At 42.6% G+C, this 23393-nt stretch overlaps 1 protein-coding gene across 1 annotated transcript in view; it reads right to left on the reverse strand.

Moving 5' to 3' along the window:
- Window positions 1-8234: 8234 nt before the first annotated feature.
- LOC136678630 (A disintegrin and metalloproteinase with thrombospondin motifs 3-like) overlaps window positions 8235-23393 on the reverse strand; it is a 135929-nt gene continuing 120770 nt past the window's right edge. The window contains exons 20-22 of the mRNA XM_066656695.1: window positions 20277-20484; window positions 17097-17214; window positions 8235-10710 (exon numbers count right to left, since the gene is read on the reverse strand). Of these exons, the coding sequence (XP_066512792.1) occupies window positions 10244-10710; window positions 17097-17214; window positions 20277-20484 (793 nt within the window). The 3' untranslated portion in view covers window positions 8235-10243. The remainder of the gene's footprint in view (window positions 10711-17096; window positions 17215-20276; window positions 20485-23393) is intronic.

Genomic DNA, 23393 nt, shown 5'->3' on the forward strand with positions numbered 1-23393 from the left:
CGACTCTGACAACTCATTTCAAATGTAACATCACTAGTTTTGGGAAGGGTTGCAATGATTTCCGCTACAGAAACTTAAAAAATCCTAATTTCAACAAGTAAGGAGGGAGGAGTGGCAGTGAGAGAAAAAATATACCCCGTCCCAAATAAGGCATCACTGGAGACTTTTGATCCTCCACACCTAGAAGCCAACACTTTGCTAGCTATCCATCTAAAGAACCTCATTCATGTGAGAATGTAATGGATATTTAACTGCATAAAAGTTGTGAGAATTGGAGCAAGGTCTGATTTGGTGAATTTTCCCACAGGAGTTTATATGTGTTTACTGTGGTCACTTTACCTTTCTACTTATTTTAGTGTCCTTCAGGCCATTAATCATCATTTTTACTACTGCTGTGAAGTGCAGTTATTTCAGGAAATGTGTAGTACATCACTCTTACATGTTTGGGTCCTTAGTGTTATCAATAGGGGTACATGCACCATAGGCTTCTGCTCATACTATTCTCGTTATACTATTCTTCTATTCTCTTAATAGATTTGGGCTCATCATATCAGCACATCATAAATGTTTTGTTTTATATTTAAACTTATGATGGCCATATATTAAATATACATAATCAAAAGTCACAGGACACCCATTTATTTCTTTGTTATGCTGCATGACCACCCTCCCATTGGAAAAACTTGTCCTTGATCAAATATGGCGGCTCTTAAGATGGCGGCCAAATTCTGGACATTGCTTATAAGATAGGCCCCTCACCCATTACTTGTTCTCCTGATGTACTGGTTCCCTCCCATAGTCCGAACACTAGTGTCCCTAGGTGTGAAACTGTCCATAGGTGTGAGTTTGTGAGCGACTCGGTGAGTGTGTTAACCCTCCTGTTATGTTCGTTTTTCAGGAACAGCAATGATGTTCCTGGGTCAATTTGACCCGGTGCATGTTTAATTATCCAAAAGATGTTTGAAACCAAGAAAATTCTAACCAGCAGTGTGAATGTCATAAGTAACTCCATTACTAATTATTCTATCAATATTTAGTGTTCCTTACCTCTAACAGGTAATGGTTCAAAATAATGGTTCAATTAGGATAATTCACTCTTTTTAGATAAAAAATAAAACTTTAAATTTTCACCATTTATTACTTTTGAAAGACTGGCTGTTGATTCATCCTTTGACTTATAGACCCCAGCCAGGATGAGGAGACCCAAAAATGCATCTAAATGCGTTTTATTTAACGTTACACTTATATAGTGCTTTTCTAGAAAGCCAAGGACACTTTACAATCAACACTCGACATTCAATCCACACACACTGGCAAGAAGCGGCAGCCAAATGCGCAACGTACTCTCAACCAGGAATGACCGTCCACCTGGAGGACTGCATCGGGCACTAAGGTTTCAACCAGGACAGAGCGCCGATCCATATCTGGGCACATAAAAATGTACTCACAAACAGACATTCTTTCACATACACACTCATTCACTCACACACCAGGACAGTTATGAGAGAAGCCAATTCACCTAACCTCCATGTTTTTGGACTGTGGGAGGAAACCAGAGACCCCGGAGAATTTGTCATTCATTAATTTTCTGTGACCACTAATCCAATTCAGGGTTGCGATGGGTCCGGAGCCTACTCAGCATCACTGAGGGCAAGGTGGGAACACACCCTGGAGGGAGCGCCAGTCCTTCACAGGGCGACACACACTCACACATTCACACCTTCAGACAATTGAGTCGACAATCCACCTACCAACATGTGTTTTTGGACTGTGGGAGGAAACCGGAGCACCCGGAGGAAAACCATGCAGACACACGGAGAACACACCACACTCTTCACAGACAGTCACCCGGATGAAACCCACACGGACACAGGGAGAACACACTACACTCCTCACAGACAGTCACCGGGAGGAAACCCACACAGACACAGGGAGAACATACCACACTCCTAACAGACAGTCACCCGGAGCGGGACTCGAACACACAACCTCCAGTTCCCTGCAGCTGTGTGACCGAGACACTATCATGATCAATCACTGTCATGATCAATGATGACTTCCAGAGCCTCCTGGACTGTCATCCTTTTGCTTCGGCTTCTCATTTTGTAAAGGTCTGCCTGACACAGTGTAATGTTGGTAGGAGTCCCGTGCAGAGAATCTGTTATGTTTTGCCCCTTCCCTGTTGAGTGTCCACTGAATGTGGGTGGAGTTTCCCGCGAGAACATGAATAGTTTATGTCTAAAGTCATAACATCTGCACTGCACTTGTATACATGTGTGTGTGTGTGTGTGTGATTGGGTTGAAATATTTCTCACAGTTGTAAACAAGGAAATACTCATTTAATTTCTGACACTCTTTTACCTCCAGTTTGACTGCCGGGTCAAATTGACCCGAATAGTATCTAAATAATATAAACATGCAGGGGGTGGTTGCGAATATGTGAAATGAACCATTTTCATATTATATGTTTGTGACAAAACGAACAATACATGACCACTAGATAAATATTTCTGTTCCCCTCTTATTCCTCATAGCCCTTTCTGTCCCTGTTTTATGTCCCAGTAGCCCACACATACATTATTCTTTTTCAATTTTACATCCATATTGCTAGCTTGGTAAACAATCTCACCCTTTCAGTTAAAATATACTATTGAGTTGTAAAAAAGAGATATTTCATACTTACAAAGGACTTACTGCACCTTCCTGTTTTATATATATATATATATATATAAAGGCCCAAACTGAGTTTTAGGTCTCCTTAAATAGTGCCTGAGCAAATTCAGACCTGCCTGTTGGAGCCAGGTTGGGTTGGTCCATTTGAGTGGGGGGGGGGGGTTGTATGATTGGAAATATTTTTCTTTTATTTTCATTTTAGATTTAACCTTGTTCATAATGTGTGTTGGTCGTTTTATTAGTATCAAGAAGTCACTTTTTGAACAAGGGTTTTGCAGAGTACAATTGCAAGGTTTTTTTTGTATTATCCTTTGATTGTAACTGTCTCCCCCCCGTAGAAGAGGAGGAGTGGTACATACTGAATTAGTTAAGCCACTAGGAGTCTATATAAGGACTCATTTTGAGGACAGAAGGGGGAGTGAAGGTTGGAGAGTTGGCTGATGGTTGTGCAGAGAAATTATCTTTATATTGGAAGGAAAAAGCTTGTTCCCTCTTATCCCCTGTATATAATTTGCACTGAAGGTGCTCTTGTGGTTTGCCATCACTTAATTAATTCATAGTTATTTATTTTCTTAACCCATAACCTTGTTGGGACACAATACCCTCACTACTGAGCAAGGTGTGACAATGTTGATTACACAAATTAAGCCAAGCAGAAGAAGTTTCATACTGAAAAAATACTTTTAACTACTTTTCCTAGATCTTCAAACTTTAAAATGGGTCAATTTGACCCGCAGCATAACAGGAGGGTTAAATTGTCCACAGGTTTAAGTGTGTAAACATTTTGAAAGTTTTACTAATTAAGATGAAGTAGGCATTGAAATGATTGCTCATCTACATAATTCACTTAGGATCTAGTGACCCACGGGATTTTGTTTGTCGTAATAAACTACACCTGATGCGCACAAGCTGGTTGTGTTAAAGTCTGTAGATTCAGCTTGATGAAATTAAACTCTTCAAGGCAAACATTAGAGATTTAAATTAGAGAAAAATTTACATTTTTCAAAATCTTAAAGTCACTGTTTATCCCCGCGTAACCTTATCCTGAGAGAAGGGATATAAGTAAAAGGTATTTCACAATTTAATATATTATATATCACAGTGTAGTGTTAGAGAACAATAAGAAGTGTTGAGGTTCTTTGAATAATTTAAGCACATCTGCCCCCACAGAACACCACTAGTTTGTCTCAGCGCTCTGAATTGAATTTGTTCCACTCTTTTTCTAGTCTTTTCCAAAGTTTGGTAACTGTAGTCGGTTTCTGAGCGATAACCTTGTCACCAATAATATTCCAAAGATTCCCAATCACATGCAGATCAGTGCAGTGGTCTATATCTCGTATATTCAGGCCAGGGTAACTTAACATATGGATGAATTGTGACATTAAAATATAGGACAGTATAAGCTGTTCTCTAAATTTGATCTCTACTGTAGAATGTGTAAAAAGTCAGAAGGCTCGGGCCTAATCAGGAGAGGTAGGAGCATTTAGTATGGAGCAGTATCGAGCAGCTATTTTAAGTAGCTCTCCCAATGCATAAATATTAATGAAAGGAGATAATTTTGTTAGAGCTTTATTGTGTAATGGGGAAAATTTGGTTAATTTATTATTCAAAATTGGTGTTGTAATAAAATAATTATTTTTTTAATGGGTCATTATATAAATACATATTTAAAGGAAATATAAAAACCTTTGTAATTATTATAGAGGTTTGTAATGCACAGCTGGCTTAAAAAAACCAGCAAATTGTTCATTTACTTTTGGCTCCTACAATTAGCACTGTGTATAAAAGTTTAATTGTGCTTTTCATTTGAAATTGGATGAGTGCAATGCTTTCTACTGAATTTGGAAGTGTACACATTGAATACCTGACTAGATTCCATTAGGAATATATTGTTTGTTTTTGTTGTAACAAAAAATGTTACTAATTAAAAGTATAATTAAAGAAACAATATATAATACTGACACCAAGTGTTTAAGAACTGAACTATAATACAGTTTCAAAACAGTGGAGAGAGTTGTCTGCCTCCTCCCCAGAAGTGAAGCTTAAACTGGTTGCCAGTTTGAGGAAAACTGAATGAACAAGCAAGAGACGAGTTTAAGAACTTGGGCCATAATAGCTAAGAAGAATGTGCCATAATCAACACACAGAAATGTGTTCCTCATGTGGCACGGTGGCGCAGTAGGTTAGTGTCGCAGTTACACAGCTCCAGGGACCTGGAGGTTCTGGGTTCGATTCCCACTTTAGGTGACAGTCTGTGAGGAGTGTGTGGGTTTTCTCCGGGTGCTCCAGTTTCCTCCCATGCTCAAAAAACACACGTTGGAAGGTGGAGTGGTGACTTAAAAGTGTGTGTGTTTGTTGCCCTGTGAAAGACTGGCGCCCCCTCCAGGGTGTATTCCTACCTTGCGCCCAATGATTCCAGGTAGGCTCTGGACCACCTCCCTGAACTGGATAAGGGTTACAGATAACGAATGAACATTTACCTACTCAATGAAGTAAACATGTGGCCTGCTGTCTTTTCTGTCCAAATCCACTTGAAATATTTGACTGGACAAGGCTGGTGTTACTTATTTTTCCTTTCCAACTTACGTGTTTAGGAGACAGATTTTATCCACAATTTTCGCAGTCAAACATTTCGTTCCTCCTTACGGTTTACAAGTCCTCGCTACTCGCCAGCTTCTTGAATTCTCTGTTTCACTTTAAGAGCCGAAGCTAGCATCCGGTTTTTAAGCTAAACTCATTTTGTAATACTTCTTACATCCCATTTTAACCATTTAAAACACACAACCAAGTGAACATCGTGTCACTAAAACATATGCCTACTGAAGAAATGCTTATATTTGATGTATACTACCAAACTTGATTTCTTTGCTCCATCTTAAATAGGTGAATACACAAGGTTTACAAACACAATTTTTAGTCATTAATTTGTTTAAACACCCACCCACCCACCCACACACACACACACACACACACACACACCATGGAGAAACACACACGTATCTGCATCAATTTCTTTAAAAAAACAATGGTATTTTCACGTTTCAATCATGTTATTCAGCTTATTCGTATAAAACACAAAATGCAGTCATGATACATTTCAAACTACGCTATGCCTCACATTCTTTGTATATTTAATAAAAACATGGTGTTTACTCCTTTAAATCTATTCATAGGCATCTGTACTTCTATATTTTTTCAGAAATTACTTCCTGTTACCTGTTCAGGGGTTACTAGCCAGCTCTTGCCCTGTAGCTTTGCTGCTTGTAAACTGCTTCTAATTTTCAAACATAAGGCCATTATTTCTTCTCATTTTACTCCATCTGTAGTCAAGGAGGTTTTTAGAAGGGCAATGGGGATTTTTGGGTCCAGTAAAATATAACATTAACTCTGTTCACTTGGTCATTTCATGAATGCAGGACACTGTTTGTAAACCTGGCCACACGGTGGACTGTAACATGATTGGATAGAGGACGTGACCAAGGCCGGAACTCGGAGGGCCGTATCATCAGTTCCACACAGGACTGGGCACCTCTCAAAGAGAATATACTGTTCTGTATATACTGAATATACTCATATGCTGTGAGAGGCAATAGTGTATTAGCTTTGACTGTTTCCTTAATCTATGATCACACACTCTGGACATTTTATTACTGAGTACAGTAAATATCCTACAGATTGCTCCTTTAAGTTAGTAGACTATGTTGTAACACTCATAGCTGAAAGATCCATTGTTGACAATGCAGAATAAATGAGTCTAAGCCAAAGTGAATCTGCTCTTTCCAAGTCCTATCCCCAGTTTTTTTCTTTGAAGGAGTGATTAGTGCAGATGTGTGTATGATGCTCTGTACATACTAACTACAAGGAAAGTGGAAGCAGATTGCACTTGAATTGATTTGCCCTTGTTGTAATTTTTCATAATCTCAGAAGCTGTCCATCACCCAGACATACCTTTAGCCTCCCATTGGCTCTCGGTCTTTCTTGGCCTCAGTGGTGATTTTGGAGCAAGGGCATTATCATTCTCATCATGGCCTCTTTTTTACAACTGGGGATGACAGAAATACCCTTCTCAGTCCAGTTAACCCCTGACACATTTAGCATCTATTTCTGTGTTCTGATTCACCAGCTACCGATTTATCCACAGCAGTTACAAAGGCACTGTTAAAAGCAAACACCTGTCCTTCCACCACAGGCCCCTGACTCCTGTTCTAAATATTATTACAAGGTGCTTTTTTTAAAAAAATGGATGTGAGCTTTAACTGATGAGTTACATTCTGTTGTGAAAAAAAAAGAGGCTGAGGAAGATGTTGGTAAATGGCTTGGATAGAATGGACATTGTCTGGTGATGGCTTGACCTTGAGCGAGGCATGATGAAAACACTCCACACTGTCTGACAGCAGTGGTCATTATTTCAGATGTATTTTATTTTCATTTTAAAGCTTCACACATGAAAGCAGTGACATCACTGATGTAAAGGAGCAGTGTTAAAGCCTTTGTGACGCCCCCTCCCCTCACACACATTCAAAGTCATCACTGTCTGTCTTTGTGCTGTATCGTTAATTGTGTGTTTCTGATGTTCTTTAATGAAATACAACTATATAATGCAATCATTAATTAACATGTTCATGTGTAATCAGTGTTTAGTGTGTGCTCATATTCACATAATTTTGCATGTAGAAATCACTAGCATTTCCAGGTTCCCGTGTTGTGATCTGAGTTGTGGAGTGGCCAGCCCATTATTTGCAGCTTCTGTGTTTGATTTGTGGATTTTCCTCTTTTTTGTCTAGTTTATTTTCTCTCTGAAAGGACAGAGCTGCATCTGTGATTTTGCTCATCTGAAGAGAACAGAGCTTCTCGTTTCTCACAGAGGGTAGCTCTGTTCATCTAATGGAGGCAGTTTTGGTGCTATAGCAGGTGTTGTAGGGTTGTTTGTACTCCCTTGTACTTCTCTGTAGTTTCAAAACCATTATTGAGGGCAAAGGAATATGAGGATGTTAGCTGTAAGATAAATCCTTAAAAATGTTGTTGAAGCACCATATGTTTGGGTACTTTTCCCAAGTTTAATAACATAATGATTAGAAACAGAATTAAAAAATTATATTATATGTAATTATATATATATTTTTTTAACCTGGAACAATAACAGAACAGAACAAGGTGCTGTCATTTTGCATTTGACTGCACCTTGATACAGAAAGTGGACCAAGGACTTGCTAATAGGGGACATGTATTCATAGCAGTGACAATAATGGAAGATTTGCTGCCTCTAATCTCGTATTTCAAGACCCACTCGCCCGCCCCACCAGACCTCGGCTTCAAAAGGATGTCCTCCCTCTCATCAGCCTCTCAGGTTCAGCCAGAATAAATCAAATGCAAAGTACCCTTGAAGTGAAGAGCAGTCAGGTGATAGTCCAATGTTTAGTATGTTCTTTATTGCTATGTGCTCCCCATTACAACAAACAGCATCAGTAGTGTACACTTCAAATACAACTAACGAACAGAAGTACAAATAAACAGAGAAATGACAGCAAGCCGTTAGAAACCGACAGCAAGTCGGAGCATTAGTTCATTGTTGAATTGTTAAATGCATAGGTAGCACGGGGGGTAGATATGTCTAACAGCGGATCTGTCTGAGGCTCAGGGATTGTCGTTGGAAAAATAAAATCTACAACTAAGGCACTAGCATTGGCTCGGGACTTTTCCTAACGTTAGCAGCCGTCACAGGCAGCAAGTCAACGACATTACAATGAAAATGTTTCAGTTGATTTGTTCTATTCACTGTTATCTACAAACACCAACATTTGCCATGTTTGCCTGGGTCAGCCAATGAGAATGATATCCATATTTTTTAGATTAATGACAGACTGTAAATACAGTCTCGTTTGGGATTTTATCAAGGGCTCTAGAAACAGCTGTGAGTGACAGCTTTGTTGGGTGTATACACTATAGGCTTGTGGAAACAGCTGTGCTAGACAGCTTTCTCAAAAAAAAAAAAAATAAAATAGGAAAAATAAAGAAAAACAAACAAAAAAGGATTTGGTGTACAGTACCTAAAACTTCTGCTATCTAAAATGTTAACTTCTAGTTGTCAGCCGTGTGAAAATCAAGCATCAATCACCAGCAAATTTGGTTTCTCTTTTTTTTGGCTCTCAAATGCCTGTATGTGAGGGACGCTGGACATAGCAGTCTAGGAACTCAATAATAAATACTCTAAAGTTCTCAATCCTATATACACAACAGCTATACAGCAGCACACAGGTGAGCGTGAGTGAATGACTTTTGTAGGTCTGTGCCAGCTTACAGGGGGTTCCTTGCTATTGCAGTCAGATGCATTGTGGTTGAGATTTAACCTTCAGTCAAAAAATAAATATCTCTCTTCCAACATCTTGCAGGCGAAAGCGCAACACGTTCCACAATATGTTCCTCACACAAAAAAGGCAAAACACAAAGTCCATGTTATTCCCAGCCCAGTGCCTCCAAAATACAGCTTTGCATGTCCTATGCACCTTGCTGTGCATGTGATGGACTCCTATGTAGCGACCCAACTGGTTTTTGACATCTAAATGTGTCTGCCATGCAGCTCTTTTGCTGGTGAAATAAACCCTTAGCGAACAAAAAAAGAGAATACAGTACAGGATAACAGGAAGAGGAACTAGTCTGACACTAGTTTTTGATGCAGTTAGAGAAACAAAAGCTTATGACAAACATTTGGTAATACTTTAGCCTAGGGCAGAATTCATAAGGTTACATAACACCCATAACACCCCTTTAAAGATCCCTTAATGACACCTGACCTAGACCTGCATAAACACATACCTTACTCGACCATTACGATTTAAGCAGCTGAGTATTCTCTCACTGTAATATATATGTTGTCAAGTCAACTTTGTTAAGTAGGTATCATGTAGCCCTGTGAATACTGCCCTTCATTAAAGTGTTAACCAAAATCCCTTCATGGACACAGGTATTCAAAGTTTTCAAAGACCTGTGATAAGTCCATTTTGGAGTTTTACACTGGCTGCTCTGTTTTTAGAGGGAAAACAGATATCAGATATCTAATCAGATATGTCTGCTGCCATTGTATTGATGTAGAATGTGTACTTGAATTGCAACAACTTGCACCATGTTTTGGTTCAAAATAATACTGACTTTTACACATACAGTATTTACAGGAACATTCATAAATATCTGTTTGGAGCCAGCAAAAAAAAAAAAAAAAAAAAAAAGACAAAATGCTGGATTTCGAAAGTCTATGTAACTAGAAGCATTTCCTAACAAGGACCACTGATCTCTCTTCAGCGTAGACTAATGTGCAAAACCTCCATATACCAAGTATTTGAAAAGGGACCTCTGCCGGTTTTCAAAAGATTTTTGGTGCATTCTCCCAAAACAAGAGGACTAGTGTGATTCCAGAATGAATGCTAAGGGGAGGACCCCAGAAACCAGAAAGTGAACCAGCACTTTACTCTCTCTAAAATCTCTCATAAGCGGATCTGAAGTAAGACTAGGATTAAAGCTAATATATTATATCTACAAAACAAAATAAAGCAGCAAGAAGGACTCAGGTTCTCCTTCATCTTTCCACCTCGGATAATGCTTTGGGCCACCGGCTGTCTCGGGAACTATCCGGCTGCCGTGATGTTGTGTTGGTGGACTCGATGTGAGCTGCCATAGCAGGCAGGTTCCGGGCACTGGGTTTGGAGGCTTGTGCTGGGCGTTTAGGATTTTTACTGACTCCGTTTGGCTTGTGAGGTGCAGCTGTGGAGGTCTCTTTGGTGTTGCGGCTGGCAGAGCCTGGACCGCGAGGGGCCTGTGGAAGGAGCTTGAAGGTGCCATTGACAGAGGCCGTGAGGGTCTCTAGGAGCTGTGAGGCAGAGCCAAAACGCACCTCTTCCTCAGTCTCAGCAGCTTCAGGCATGTGAGTACCGCTCCTCTTACTGCAGGACTCACAGCACAGTTTGCTGTAGCCTGGAATGGAACAGTAGCGAGCCAGGACTTCCATTTGACAAAATATAGATTTGTCTCCTGCACAAGGTTCATCTGGGAAAGAAATATATTATTTATTATAATACACAGTTTTAATATTTTTGTGTCACTTCACAGTGCTGGCTCAATGTATAATGCTACATACCCCAACACAATCAGTATCATACAAAATCATACAAAAAAATTGATAATGCACACTCTATAATTGTTTAAGAATGAATCCCAGGTAATTAGGCAATTAGAAGCAGTTCCGAGCCTGTGTAACTGATGTATGTGTTCAAATATATACACTGAAAGTGTGTTATCTAACCAATGTTCTCTCCAAGGTTTATTCTATTTCTGTTACTAGTCGCCATGGTTTGTGAAATTGACTGACTATATACTGAATCATATACTCACAATCTCAATAATTAAATACTCTTCAATTACCATTCCTGAGGGTTCACATCTTATTCAATTTCCTGCTTGAGTTAAATGAACGATGTCCCTGTAACTACTGAACAAACTCTGCCTTTGTAATGGAGCCACTCAAGTTATCAATCGTATCATTAACAGGAGACACCCAACTCATAAAGAGGTCTTCAATTCATGAGTCATGAAAAAGGGTCCATAGAGGACGATAAATTAATAATAATTACAGCAAGTCCATTTCAATCTTATGAGTGGGATTAAGATCCATTAGTTGTCATCTGCAGCACCTGCGTCGCCTCTTAAAGATGAAAAGTAGCAATATGTTGGAGCTCCCAGAGGATGTCCTTTTGTTTGGAGCTGAGTGATGTATTTCATAAGAGCATTACTGAACATGCTGGGCGTTCTGTTTTCACTCTGCTGAGACAAGACTGACTGTAACATGTGTAACACAAAAGGAAACTGAAAGCCAGTCATCAAAAACCAGCACCAAATATTTGTGAAGTTGTATTTTTTTTAGCAGCCAAACTACACATAACCCCTGAATTCACTGTTTTAAACATAAAGTCTGAGAGCTACTGGGATTTCTGCTTTTATTAGAACCACTGTGTTTAATATTCTCGCTACTGTGATGTACATCCCAATGTTTATAACATTCTCATGCATACTGGGGTCATTTCAATTATTAGCACCAAGCTCCATAAGACTAGCATGAAAACAGGGAACTGTGAAAAAAAGTATCCAGATGTAAAAGATGGTAGTGTCAGGAACGCGGAGTCGGACTGACGGAGGCGGACGCACAGGCTAATAACACAGACTTTTATTTAGAACAAAATAACAAAACAAATACAAATGGACTTGAGGGCAAACACGAAGCGAGAAAGAGATGAGGCAGACTAGAACAGGAAACTTGACAGCTGAGAAACGAAACAATACGAGGAACTGGAACGAGAAACATGACTAGGAACGAGAACATGAAACAACATGACTACAGCTAGGACACAAAACGACATGACTTGTAACAGGAATGAAACAAATGACCGATGCAAGGAAATGACACGAGGGAACTTAAATACATCTTACAGACGAGACACACCTGAAAAAAATATCGAGGAGTACGGACAAGGAGGCGGAAACAAGGCGGGACAAGGGTGGAGACATGGACAATAACAGACAGAGCCATGTGCTGAGAGAGCACATGGCAGGGAAAACAGACAGGACTGGGCCAGGATGTGACAGGTAGGAATTGATGAATTAAAGTGAAATCCAAGAATAAAAAAAAATGTAATCAGGTTCTGAAAAGTCAGACTAGGTTCTAACAAATTTGACGAGTTGCAGTAGATTGGTCTAAAAATTATGGTTCTAAAAGGGTCACGCCTTCGTCCTGTCAGTCTGTTGTCCCCGCCATGTGCTTTATTTGCACATGGCTCTGTTTTGTTTATGTTCTAGTCTCCGCCTTTGTCCCGCCTCCTCGTCTGTCATCTGTTAACCCGTCCTTCTCGTTATCTGTCTCAGGTGCGTCTCGTCAGTGTCTTGTATTTAAGTCCCCTTCCTACACTTCCTGTTTGTTGGTCATTGTTCTATTGTTCCCTGTATCATGTCAAGTCTGTCGTGTTCTCTTGTTCTCTCGTTCTTTGTCAAGTTTGTCGAGTTATTTAGTCTCTCCGTTATTAGTCTCCACGTTGTCGCTGTATTTCCTCTGTCGTTTCGTTCTTTAGTCTGTCTGTCCCGTTAGTCCTGTTTAACTCCCCGTGTCCCGTTTATCCTGCCTGGATCCCCGTTTCTTGTCTTTTGTTAATAGTCTCTTTGTTTTGTTATTATTTGTTATTAAAGGTTATCTGTGTTTTAGCGAATGCGTCCGCTCCGTCAGTCCGCCCCGCGTTCCTGACAGGGTCCTTTAATAAAGAAAATGGTTGTATGCCGAAATCGACAAACTCTAAGAACCTATTGTATGATTAAAGGCTTATTTGCCGCATAAATATGTTCTTCAGATTGATGGAGAATGAGTTGTTGATGGTTCTATTTTGCATTTGCTGGAGCTATTTGGCTCCAGCTCCTGCCTGGCGCTATTCCGATTTCTAAACCGGAGGAGTCGATTCGTGAATCGAGTAGTTGCGCCAGCGGGAGTCAAAAGAGCCGGCGGAAGAAGCGTGCTGGAGTTCCCCCTTCGACGGTAGATTACCCCCTCAGTTCCGGGGAAATTTTTGGGGGGGCGTTAAGGGTAGGGGCTGTTAGCCTCACCTCCGTAGCTCTGAGGTCTGAGGCTAACAGGGGCGCACCTCGAGGGGATCTAATGGGTGCGCCTGTGAAACCCCCTAAACCCTTTACAGCTCCAGCGCGAGCCCGGCGAGCAGCACGAACTCCTGTCCTTGTAAACGCGGCGCCTCCAGCCGCGCCTGTCCTCGAGAGCGCGGCGCGCGCCTCTCCTGTCTTCGTGGACGACGTCGCAGATTCATCTGCCTCCGTGGACGTCGTCGCATGTTCTCCAGTCTCCGTGGACGACGTCGCAGATTCATCTGCCCCCGTGGACGTCGTCGCACGTTCTCCAGTCTTCGTGGACGACGTCACAGATTCATCTGCCTCCGTGGACGTCGTCGAACGTTCTCCAGTCTCCGTGATGGCGGCACCCGCCGCTCCAGTGTCCGTGATGGCGGCACCCGCCGCTCCAGTGTCCGTGATGGCGGCACCCGCCGCTCCAGTGTCCGTGATGGCGGCACCCGCCGCTCCAGTGTCCGTGATGGCGGCACCCGCCGCTCCAGTGTCCGTGATGGCGGCACCCGCCGCTCCAGTGTCCGTGATGGCGGCACCCGCCGCTCCAGTGTCCGTGATGGCGGCACCCGCCGCTCCAGTGTCCGTGATGGCGGCACCCGCCGCTCCAGTCTCCGTGATGGCGGCACCCGCCGCTCCAGTGTACGTGATGGCGGCACCCGCCGCTCCAGTGTCCGTGATGGCGGCACCCGCCGCTCCAGTGTCCGTGACTACGGCGGCACCCGCCGCTCTTGTCCCCGTGACTACGGCGGCACCCGCCGCTCCGGTCACCGTGACTACGGTGGCACCCGCCGCTCCTGTCCCCGTGACTACGGCGGCACCCGCCGCTCCTGTCCCCGTGACTACGGCGGCACCCGCCGCTCCTGTCCCCGTGACTACGGCGGCACCCGCCGCTCCTGTCCCCGTGACTGTGGCTATGGCCTCTCCTGTCCCCGTGACTGTGGCTACGGCCTCTCCTGTCCATGTCCGTAGGTCGGCCCGAAGGACTTCAGGGCCGATCCCCAGAACTGTGCCCAGGCTGGTTCCTCAGACTGCCCCACAGACATTAGCCAGTCCTGGGCACCCCCCTGTTATTTTGGTTCCCTTGTCTGTCCCTGTCCTGGTTCCCGTCTCTGTCCTTGTCCCTGTACCCGTGTCAGCCTTTGTCTCTGTCCCTGTACCTGTTACTGTATTCATGTCTGTCCCCGTAAACGTCTTGGTCCCTGTTCCCCTACCAAGTCCAGTCCAGTCTCTGTTTCAAATCCCTGTCCAGTCTCAAGCCCCGTCTCCGTTTCAACCCTCTGTCTTGTCTCATGTCCAGTCCCCTGTTAGTCCTGTCCAGTCCCCGTTTCAACCCTCTGTCTTGTCTTATGTCCAGTCCCCTGTCAGCCCTGTCCAGTCTATGTTTCAACCCCCGGTTCAGTCCCGTTAGTCATGTCCAGTCTTCGTATCCGTCCAATGTCCAGTCACCCGTCTTGTCTCCGGTCCAGTCTCTGTTTCAAATCCCTGTCCAGTCTCAAGTCCCGTCTCCGGTCCAGTCTCTGTTTCAACCCTCTGTCTTGTCTCCTGTCCAGTCCCCTGTCAGCCCTGTCCAGTCCCTGTTTCAACCCTCTGGCTTGTCTCACGTCCAGTTCCCATATCCGTCCAATGTCCAGTCACCTGTCTTGTCTCCGGTCCAGTTTCCCTTCCAATCCCCTGTCCAGTCTCCAGTCCCGTCTCCGTTCCAGTCTAGTGTCATGTCACCTGTCCTGTCTTCTGTCCAGTCACGTACCCCTGTCCAGTCTAACGTTCCTATCCTGTCCAGTGTCTTGTCACCAGTCTCTGCTCCCGTCCAGTCCCAGCACTAAGTTCTGTCACCTGTCCCGTCTTCTGTCCAGTCCCTGTTTCCATCCAGTGTCATGTCCAATGTCAAAAACCCTGTCAAGTCCCATGTGTCCACTCCTGTCCTGTCCAGTCCGTTCTCGTCTCTTGCTTCCCCCCTTTGTCAGTCTCCTGTCATGTCCCATGTCCCGTCTCGTATATTCGGTCCTGTCGTGTCCCCAGCTCCAGTGTCTGTTCCCGTATTGTCCTGAGTCCTGTCTCCCGTTGGTTTGTTGTCCTGTCTTGTTTTCCGTGCCCTCTCCTGTGCCAGCTCCTGGGGGGTTTAGGAGTACGCGCCCGGGAGTTGCGCGTTCTTGGGGGGGGCATCTGTCACGCCTTCGTCCTGTCAGTCTGTTGTCCCCGCCATGTGCTTTATTTGCACATGGCTCTGTTTTGTTTATGTTCTAGTCTCCGCCTTTGTCCCGCCTCCTCGTCTGTCATCTGTTAACCCGTCCTTCTCGTTATCTGTCTCAGGTGCGTCTCGTCAGTGTCTTGTATTTAAGTCCCCTTCCTACACTTCCTGTTTGTTGGTCATTGTTCTATTGTTCCCTGTATCATGTCAAGTCTGTCGTGTTCTCTTGTTCTCTCGTTCTTTGTCAAGTTTGTCGAGTTATTTAGTCTCTCCGTTATTAGTCTCCACGTTGTCGCTGTATTTCCTCTGTCGTTTCGTTCTTTAGTCTGTCTGTCCCGTTAGTCCTGTTTAACTCCCCGTGTCCCGTTTATCCTGCCTGGATCCCCGTTTCTTGTCTTTTGTTAATAGTCTCTTTGTTTTGTTATTATTTGTTATTAAAGGTTATCTGTGTTTTAGCGAATGCGTCCGCTCCGTCAGTCCGCCCCGCGTTCCTGACAGGGTCCTTTAATAAAGAAAATGGTTGTATGCCGAAATCGACAAACTCTAAGAACCTATTGTATGATTAAAGGCTTATTTGCCGCATAAATATGTTCTTCAGATTGATGGAGAATGAGTTGTTGATGGTTCTATTTTGCACTTTTTAGAAAAGGGTTCTATGTGGCAACAAAAATATTTCATCTATTATAACAAGCTTGACATCGTAACAATAGGAGAACCCATTTTTTGGTGCAAAATAGAAATCTTTTCTAAACAGAACATTCTCCATCAATCTGAAGAACACATTCACAATGCAAAGAAATCTTTAATCATGAAAAGGGCTCTTTAAGTTTGGACCAGTGTAATAAAATAAATGATGAAAGGAAGAAGTAACTGCCTCCAGCAGCGTAAAACATTCACACAGCAAACAGTTTTGTTCTTGTTTGTTTTTTAACCTTGTAAGCTTCTTATCTCATGGCACAACATAATCAGTCTGGTAAGAAGTAATTATCTTATTGCAGCAATGTGGTTCACAGTTTTGCCCTGTTCCTTTTGCCAAACCATCTTCAGTTCCCCGAGGTTTCAAGGGTCTTTTTCATTTGCAAATCCTTCATTAATTTTCTGCTGGAATAACTAGGCTGCCCTAGCCCTTTTACCTTCTGTGTCCTTTCAGAAGATGGTTTGAGATTGTCTTGTTGAAAAACGTATCGTCCTCTCAGATTCAGCACTTTTGGTTTGATTGTGCAGACATTTGTTTGCTGGGGCTCTACAAATCTGTTCATTCGAGGGTTTTTAAGAACTTTAAAAGCTCTTTGACCTACACTGTTATTGTAACTCTTTGTGTAAAATCTATCTAAATCAGTGTCTTTTATAACAACACCAGGTCAAGTCGTTTTTTTTTTGTGGGGTAAAAAAAGGTAAAGATAATGAAGGGCATCACCAGAACTAGCAGCAGTGTAAAGTTTGTGTGTGCGGTGTTGCTGCTGGAACTCTCTTTTCTGTTGGTAATGTGGTGTATTGAGCTTCTCTTGAATCAGGGGGAATGTGTTTGGCCTGAGTACAAGGTCTGTGTAGCGATGTGCTCTTGGCTGCTTACCGTGGCAGGGTCCTGGTCGGCAAGGCCGATGTGATTCCGGTTTCTCTCCACTGCATTGATCTCCGATACGGCATGTGACCAGCCGTCGAGCCACCCCCTCTCCACAGGTCACTGAGCACTGAGAGAGGAAGAGGTAGAAGAAAGGAGAAAGAGGAGAAGACAGAAAGAACATTCAGCTAGGGTCAAGCACGGCATTTATTGTCACAGTTAGAGCTTTTTTACTTCTAATAGAACAACTAATAGAGCTCAGGGTCTTATTCCCAGAAGGAGTGAATGTGTAAAAACTGCATTAGCAGTAAAAGTTCACTTGACGTAGCTTCAGAAATGCTAAATATATTTACATAATATGGGCAAAGGTTTGTGGACACCTGCTCATTTAATATTTCTTCTAAATACAAGGCCTTTAATAAGTTGTTTCACTATTTTTGTCTGCAGTAACAGCTGCTACTCTTTAGATGATGAAGCATAAGATAAAATGACAAATCATTGTCTATGAAAATCACTGATTTTGGAAGTTAATCTTAATTTTTTTCACTACTTTTTAAAATGATGTAATGGAGCAGATGTAAAAGCCTCATACTTAAACTACTATTTACCCATTCAAATGGTCTAAATGTGTTATGATTGTTGTGTAAATAATCATTGATTTCACTGATCAACCTTGTTTTAAGGCTGTAGGTTTTAAAATAACAAGTAGTAATAATGTTGAACTGTTTTCTCTACAATAAACACTGTGTTTGTCAATGTGTCATTAATACATGCACATTAATCCTTTCAATCAATACGATAAATCAGCACTCACTGTGCTGAAAAAAAGGGTGTGTTTTGTGGCTGTGCAGAGATTTGTCTGTGGACCTGTGGATTGGACTGTAATGAAAATGTATTCAGTATCTATGCAAATTTTTAAAGTCTTGCAAATCCTAGCTAAAATGTATTCATATTCAGAATAGTGTAATCTTTCCTTTGGTGAAAAGGAAAAGATGTGAATCATTTTAGCTTTTTTGCAGAAAGTAAATGAAACCCTTCTGTTCCTTGCAGTCTTTCTCTCTGGAGGAAATTCTAAAGCATTCCCTGTTTAGTTGCCATTAGCACCTCATTCACTTCTTAAAGGGCTTTCCTGAAGTGTCACACCTCATTCCAGAGTGTTTCACCTGTCACATTCTTGCCTCAGGCACTTGTTCTGGCCAAAACATGATTTAACCAATTAGTGCATTTAAAGAAGATAATTAGCTCATTTTACATGACCCCATTCAACCACCTGCGCACTTACAGACCCCCCACCCCAACACACACACACATACACACCTCTTACATTGTTCCTGTTTACTGCTGCTGATTACACACAGTTAAGGAGTCTTACTGGAGCCACAATGTTAACTTTCAGTTTGTAATGTAACTGGATTCTATTCGCCCAAATTGTGTCTACACTGAAGCTGAAATAACGTCAGAAAACTATGTAATACCCTTGATTTTAAAAGAAATGTTTGATGAGGAGGTGTGCATGCAATTAAATTAATTATGTTTTAATCAGAAACAACTGCTGAGCAGCAAAACATTATTAATATGCCTTTCATTTTATGACTTTAATGGTTCCAACAAATATGGTCCAAAAGACAATTTAGTTGCAGCAGTGAGTGCATGTTGAACATGTAAAACCGTGTTAGTTCAGACTTCCTCACATCCACAGGTCTTCTTTCTCATAACAAGTGGATGTTAAATAATTTAGATTTAATAAAATAATAATAAGTTATGATTGCTGGATTGAAAACATCATCATTGCATTTATGGTTATTAATTTATATCTTTATTCATATTATTCAGTTGTTATATCTATTTGTTCATTAAGTCATTCATTGTCTGTAAATGCTTATCCACTTCAGGGTCTCGATGGATCCGGAGCCTGTCCGGAATCACTGGGAGCAAGGCGGGAACACACTCTGGAGAGGGAGCCAGTCCTTCACAGAGTGACACACACTCACATATTCACTCACGCACTCACAACTCTGGACATTTATGAGTCGCCAATCCACCTACCAACAATATTTTGTTTTTTACATTTCATGTCAAATCTTTGTCTTACTGGAATTCTGTGTAGCTGCTTTGTGACAACATCAGTTGTGAAAAACGCTAAATAAATAAATTTGATTTGATTTGATGTGTTTTTGGACCGTGGGAGGAGACCAGAGCACCCGGAGGAAACCCACTACGACACAGGGAGAACACACCAAACTACTCACAGACAGTGGGACTCAAACCCACAACCCCAGGACACTTGAGCTGTGTGACAGCAAAACTACATGCTGTGCCTACCATCCATCCATCCATCTATTATCTGTAACCCTTATCCATTTCAGGTTCACGGTGGATCCAGAGCCTACCTGCAATCATTGGGCGCAAGGCGGGACACTTTTGAGTCGCCAATCCACCTACCAACTTGTGTTTTTGGACTGTGGAAGGAAACCGGAGCACCCGGAGGACACCACGCGGACAGTCATCTGGAGCGGGAATCGAACTCATAACCTCCAGGTCCCTGGAGCTGTGTGACTGCGACGCTACCTGCTGCGTCACTGGGCCAGCAGGTAGTGCCACAGCTCCAGGGGCCTGGAGGTTGTGAGTTCGATTCCCGCTCCAGGTGACTGTCTATTAGGAGTGTGGTGTGTTCTCCCTGTGTCTGCGTGGGTTTCCTCCGGGTGCTCCAGTTTCCTCCCACAGTCCAAAAAGTTGGTAGGTGGATTGGCAACTCAAAGGTGTGTGTGTGTGTGTGTGTGTGTGTGTGTGTGTGTGTGTGTGTATGTATGTGTGTGTGTTGCCTTGTGAAGGACTGGCACCCCCTCCAGGGTGTATTCCTGCCTTGTGCCCAATGATTCCAGGTAGGCTCTGGGCCCACCGCGACCCTGAACTGGATAAGCGCTTACAGATAATGAATGAATGAATGGTTAATAGTGCTTGGTGGAATTTATTTAGTAACACTGCTGGCTTCCACACAGCATAATGAGATTTAATTCCCCTCATCTGTGTAAGCATGAAGTGCATGCTATGCTAACAAATGTCCTGGGGCAAGACGCCAACTAGATTTGTAAGTTGCTTTGTGTAAGAGAGTGTGTACTAAATGTGTGTATAAAATGCCAGCAGTGCCAATCCCAGTCCTACTTTACTGTGAAAACAGAAAGCTTCACTCACCTCAGACCAGGCTCCGGTTCTCCACTGTGCTGGGCAGGGCACTCTGTTGCAGGGTCGTCTGACCTCAGGTTTCTCTCCGCTGCAGTATTTGCTGTGAATTGAGCGGTTGGCTCCCTCGTGTAGGAACTGGATACAGCGCACTGTCCGGATCTGATGCCCTAGACTCCCACAGGTTTTGCTGCAATGCTCCCACTCCTCAGCTATCCACCTGACAAACACGGAGACAGTTTCACAAACAGTGGTCTGAGCAAATGCATAAGGTGTTTCTCAGTTCTCAGAAATCTAGGACGCTTTCATATTCAGTCTGAACAACAAGCAAAAGCTTGTCAGCGAAATAGTAGCCTGGATTAAAATTCTAAACAAACCATCAGAGCTGACACAGAATGTGGAGAAGGTAAAATATGGGAAAGTGTTAACATGCTCAATGTTATTTCAGCTTTCCTTTCGGAGATGGTTCAGTAGCTGGAACTCAGTGAACAGATTTAATTCACATACTGTTACAGGTCAGTGGAAGTGATAGAAGTGAAGAATATACAAAGGAAATGGACCAAATGAACAACAGGCTGTAAAATTCTTTCACAACAGCGTTCCAGTAGCAGTTTGGCTTCTGATTTTTCAAAGCCTTGGTGTCGATCGATTAAAAATTGAATCGAGTTAATCACAACTACATTCATGATTTTAAATGCAGTTAAATTGCAAGGCTTTTCTTGTTTTTCATCCATTTTCATTATCTGTAACCCTTATCCAGTTCAGGGTCGCAGTGGTTCCAGAGCCTACCTGGAATAATTGGGCGCAAGGCGGGAATACACCCTGGAGGGGGCGCCAGTCTTTCAAAGGGCAACACACACACACACACACTTTTAAGTGGCCAATCCACCTACCAGCGTGTGTTTTTGGACTGTGGGAGGAAACCGGAGCACCCGGAGGAAACCCACGCAGACACAGAGAGAACACACCACACTCCTCACAGACAGTCACCCGGAGGAAATCCACGCAGACACAGGGAGAACACACCACACTCCTCACAGACAGTCACCCGGAGCGGGAATCGAACCCACAACGTCCAGGCCCCTGGAGCTGTGTGACTGCGACACTACCTGCGGTAGTTTATCTCTCTTTTGGAAGAGAGATAAAATAAATAAATATGTAGAATGGTATGGGCGGCACGGTGGCGCAGCAGGTAGTGTCACAGTCACACAGCTCCAGGGGCCTGGAGGTTGTGGGTTCGATTCCCGCTCCGGGTGACTGTCTGTGAGGAGTTGGTGTGTTCTCCCCGTTTCCGCGTGGGTTTCCTCTGGGTGCTCCGGTTTCCTCCCACAGTCCAAAAACACACGTTGCAGGTGGATTGGCGACTTGAAAGTGTCCGTAGGTGTGAGTGTGTGAGTGAATGTGTGTGTGTGTTGCCCTGTGAAGGACTGGCGTCCCCTCCAGGGTGTATTCCCGCCTTGCGCCCAATGATTCCAGGTAGGCTCTGGACCCCCCGCGACCCTAAATTGGATAAGCGGTTACAGATAATGGATGGATGGATGGATGTAGAATGGTACACAACAATCTAGTTAAAGGAAACTGTCCAAAGTAGCTTTCATGACTTTTGAATTAGAATCTGTTAATTAGTTTCCTGGAGAGTGTTAAGCTCAGACACAAGCTTTATTTAAGAAAATTGCAGAAGACTCACAGCTCAGATGATACAACAACACAATAATCAGGCTTCAACCACTTTATAAGAGATAAATGTGTGGATTAAACCAGGCACAAGAAAATATGTATATTTATATATGTGGATACATTTAAAGGCCCTCTCAGAAATTCCATGGGACCAAGTTCACGCCCTTAAATGTCAATCTCACGTTCTTAAAAATGTGCTACACACTATCATCACAACACCCAGTGTGTTTTGTCCATCGTTCCACTGTGCGGAGACAGCTCAATGGACCTGGAAAATATAGAGCTGTCAAGAAGAAGAAAATAGGAGGAAGACAATTTGAAAAACAAAGAAGCTGTTGTGTTAATAACAATGGGCTGGCCATCCCAGAGCACAGGTGTAAACATAATAGCATGTGCTTGAGGTAACACTGAACTCTGGAGACAAGGAAAAATATCTGTGCAAATTACTTTTGTATGTGAAAGCAAATTTCCCTCCCAAAGAAATGCATGTTTAGTCATGCAAGTCATGTTTAGTTATTGACGCATCTGTGTAATGAAATGTTCTACTGAATGTTTTCAGGCTTTTTCACTGATATGAAAAATGAATTGCTAAGGGCTGATATTGAAAAGAAATTAAATAGTTGTTCTGTGAATTTCACAGTTTGGTGGAAAGGTGTATATATTTGAATTTAAAAATATGGATATTACTTTTCAGCTTTGGTTCTTGATCTTTTGCTAATGGCAATTGCCACTCATTAGGTTTCCAAACACCTCAAGTTGTTACTGTTACTGTATTTTTGGAGAAAGGCAAACATCTTACAATATTTCTCTGGAAAAACCTAGAATTTGAAACAGCTACTGAGTAATCGTCTGCAGCTGTGGATATTCTACATCTTCCTTAATTAATGCTTTAAATATCTAGACGTTAACACTGAATGTAGTGAGTGTCAGACATGGTGCTTAGTTCTTAGATTATGTAAGCTGTTAAGTCTCTGAACACTGATGGCCATTTAAAAGCCTGTAGATTGTGGAGCCTGTTGAGAGCAGACAGCTGTCATTTAGTTGCCCTGAAAAATGTCTGGAACTGCTTCAACTGAAACACATGAATGAGAAGTCAAAGACAAGGCTGATACATACTGCTCAGTGAATAAAGGTTCAAAATATATAAAACCAGAAATGATCTTCTCCAACACAGCCTCATGAAATGGAAAATAAGTCATCCTTGTGTGTTCACTTATGAAGGAATTTTGAATGGATGTAATTTACAAATGAACTCACACACAAACAATTCTCCTGTGTCCTGTGTTTTCTGAACGGCTGTAGTTTTTTACGTCCCAAAATTGTATTCCTATCGTCACTGGACGGACTTTTAAAACCACTTGCGCATAAGTGAATGGTAAAACTTCTTCAGGGTTATCTCTCTGGGAATAATACCCTCACTGAATGTGCTGCTTCTCTTTTAATAGGACCATT

Source organism: Hoplias malabaricus, chromosome Y, assembly GCF_029633855.1.
Source record: "Hoplias malabaricus isolate fHopMal1 chromosome Y, fHopMal1.hap1, whole genome shotgun sequence".
Lineage (NCBI taxonomy): Eukaryota > Metazoa > Chordata > Actinopteri > Characiformes > Erythrinidae > Hoplias > Hoplias malabaricus.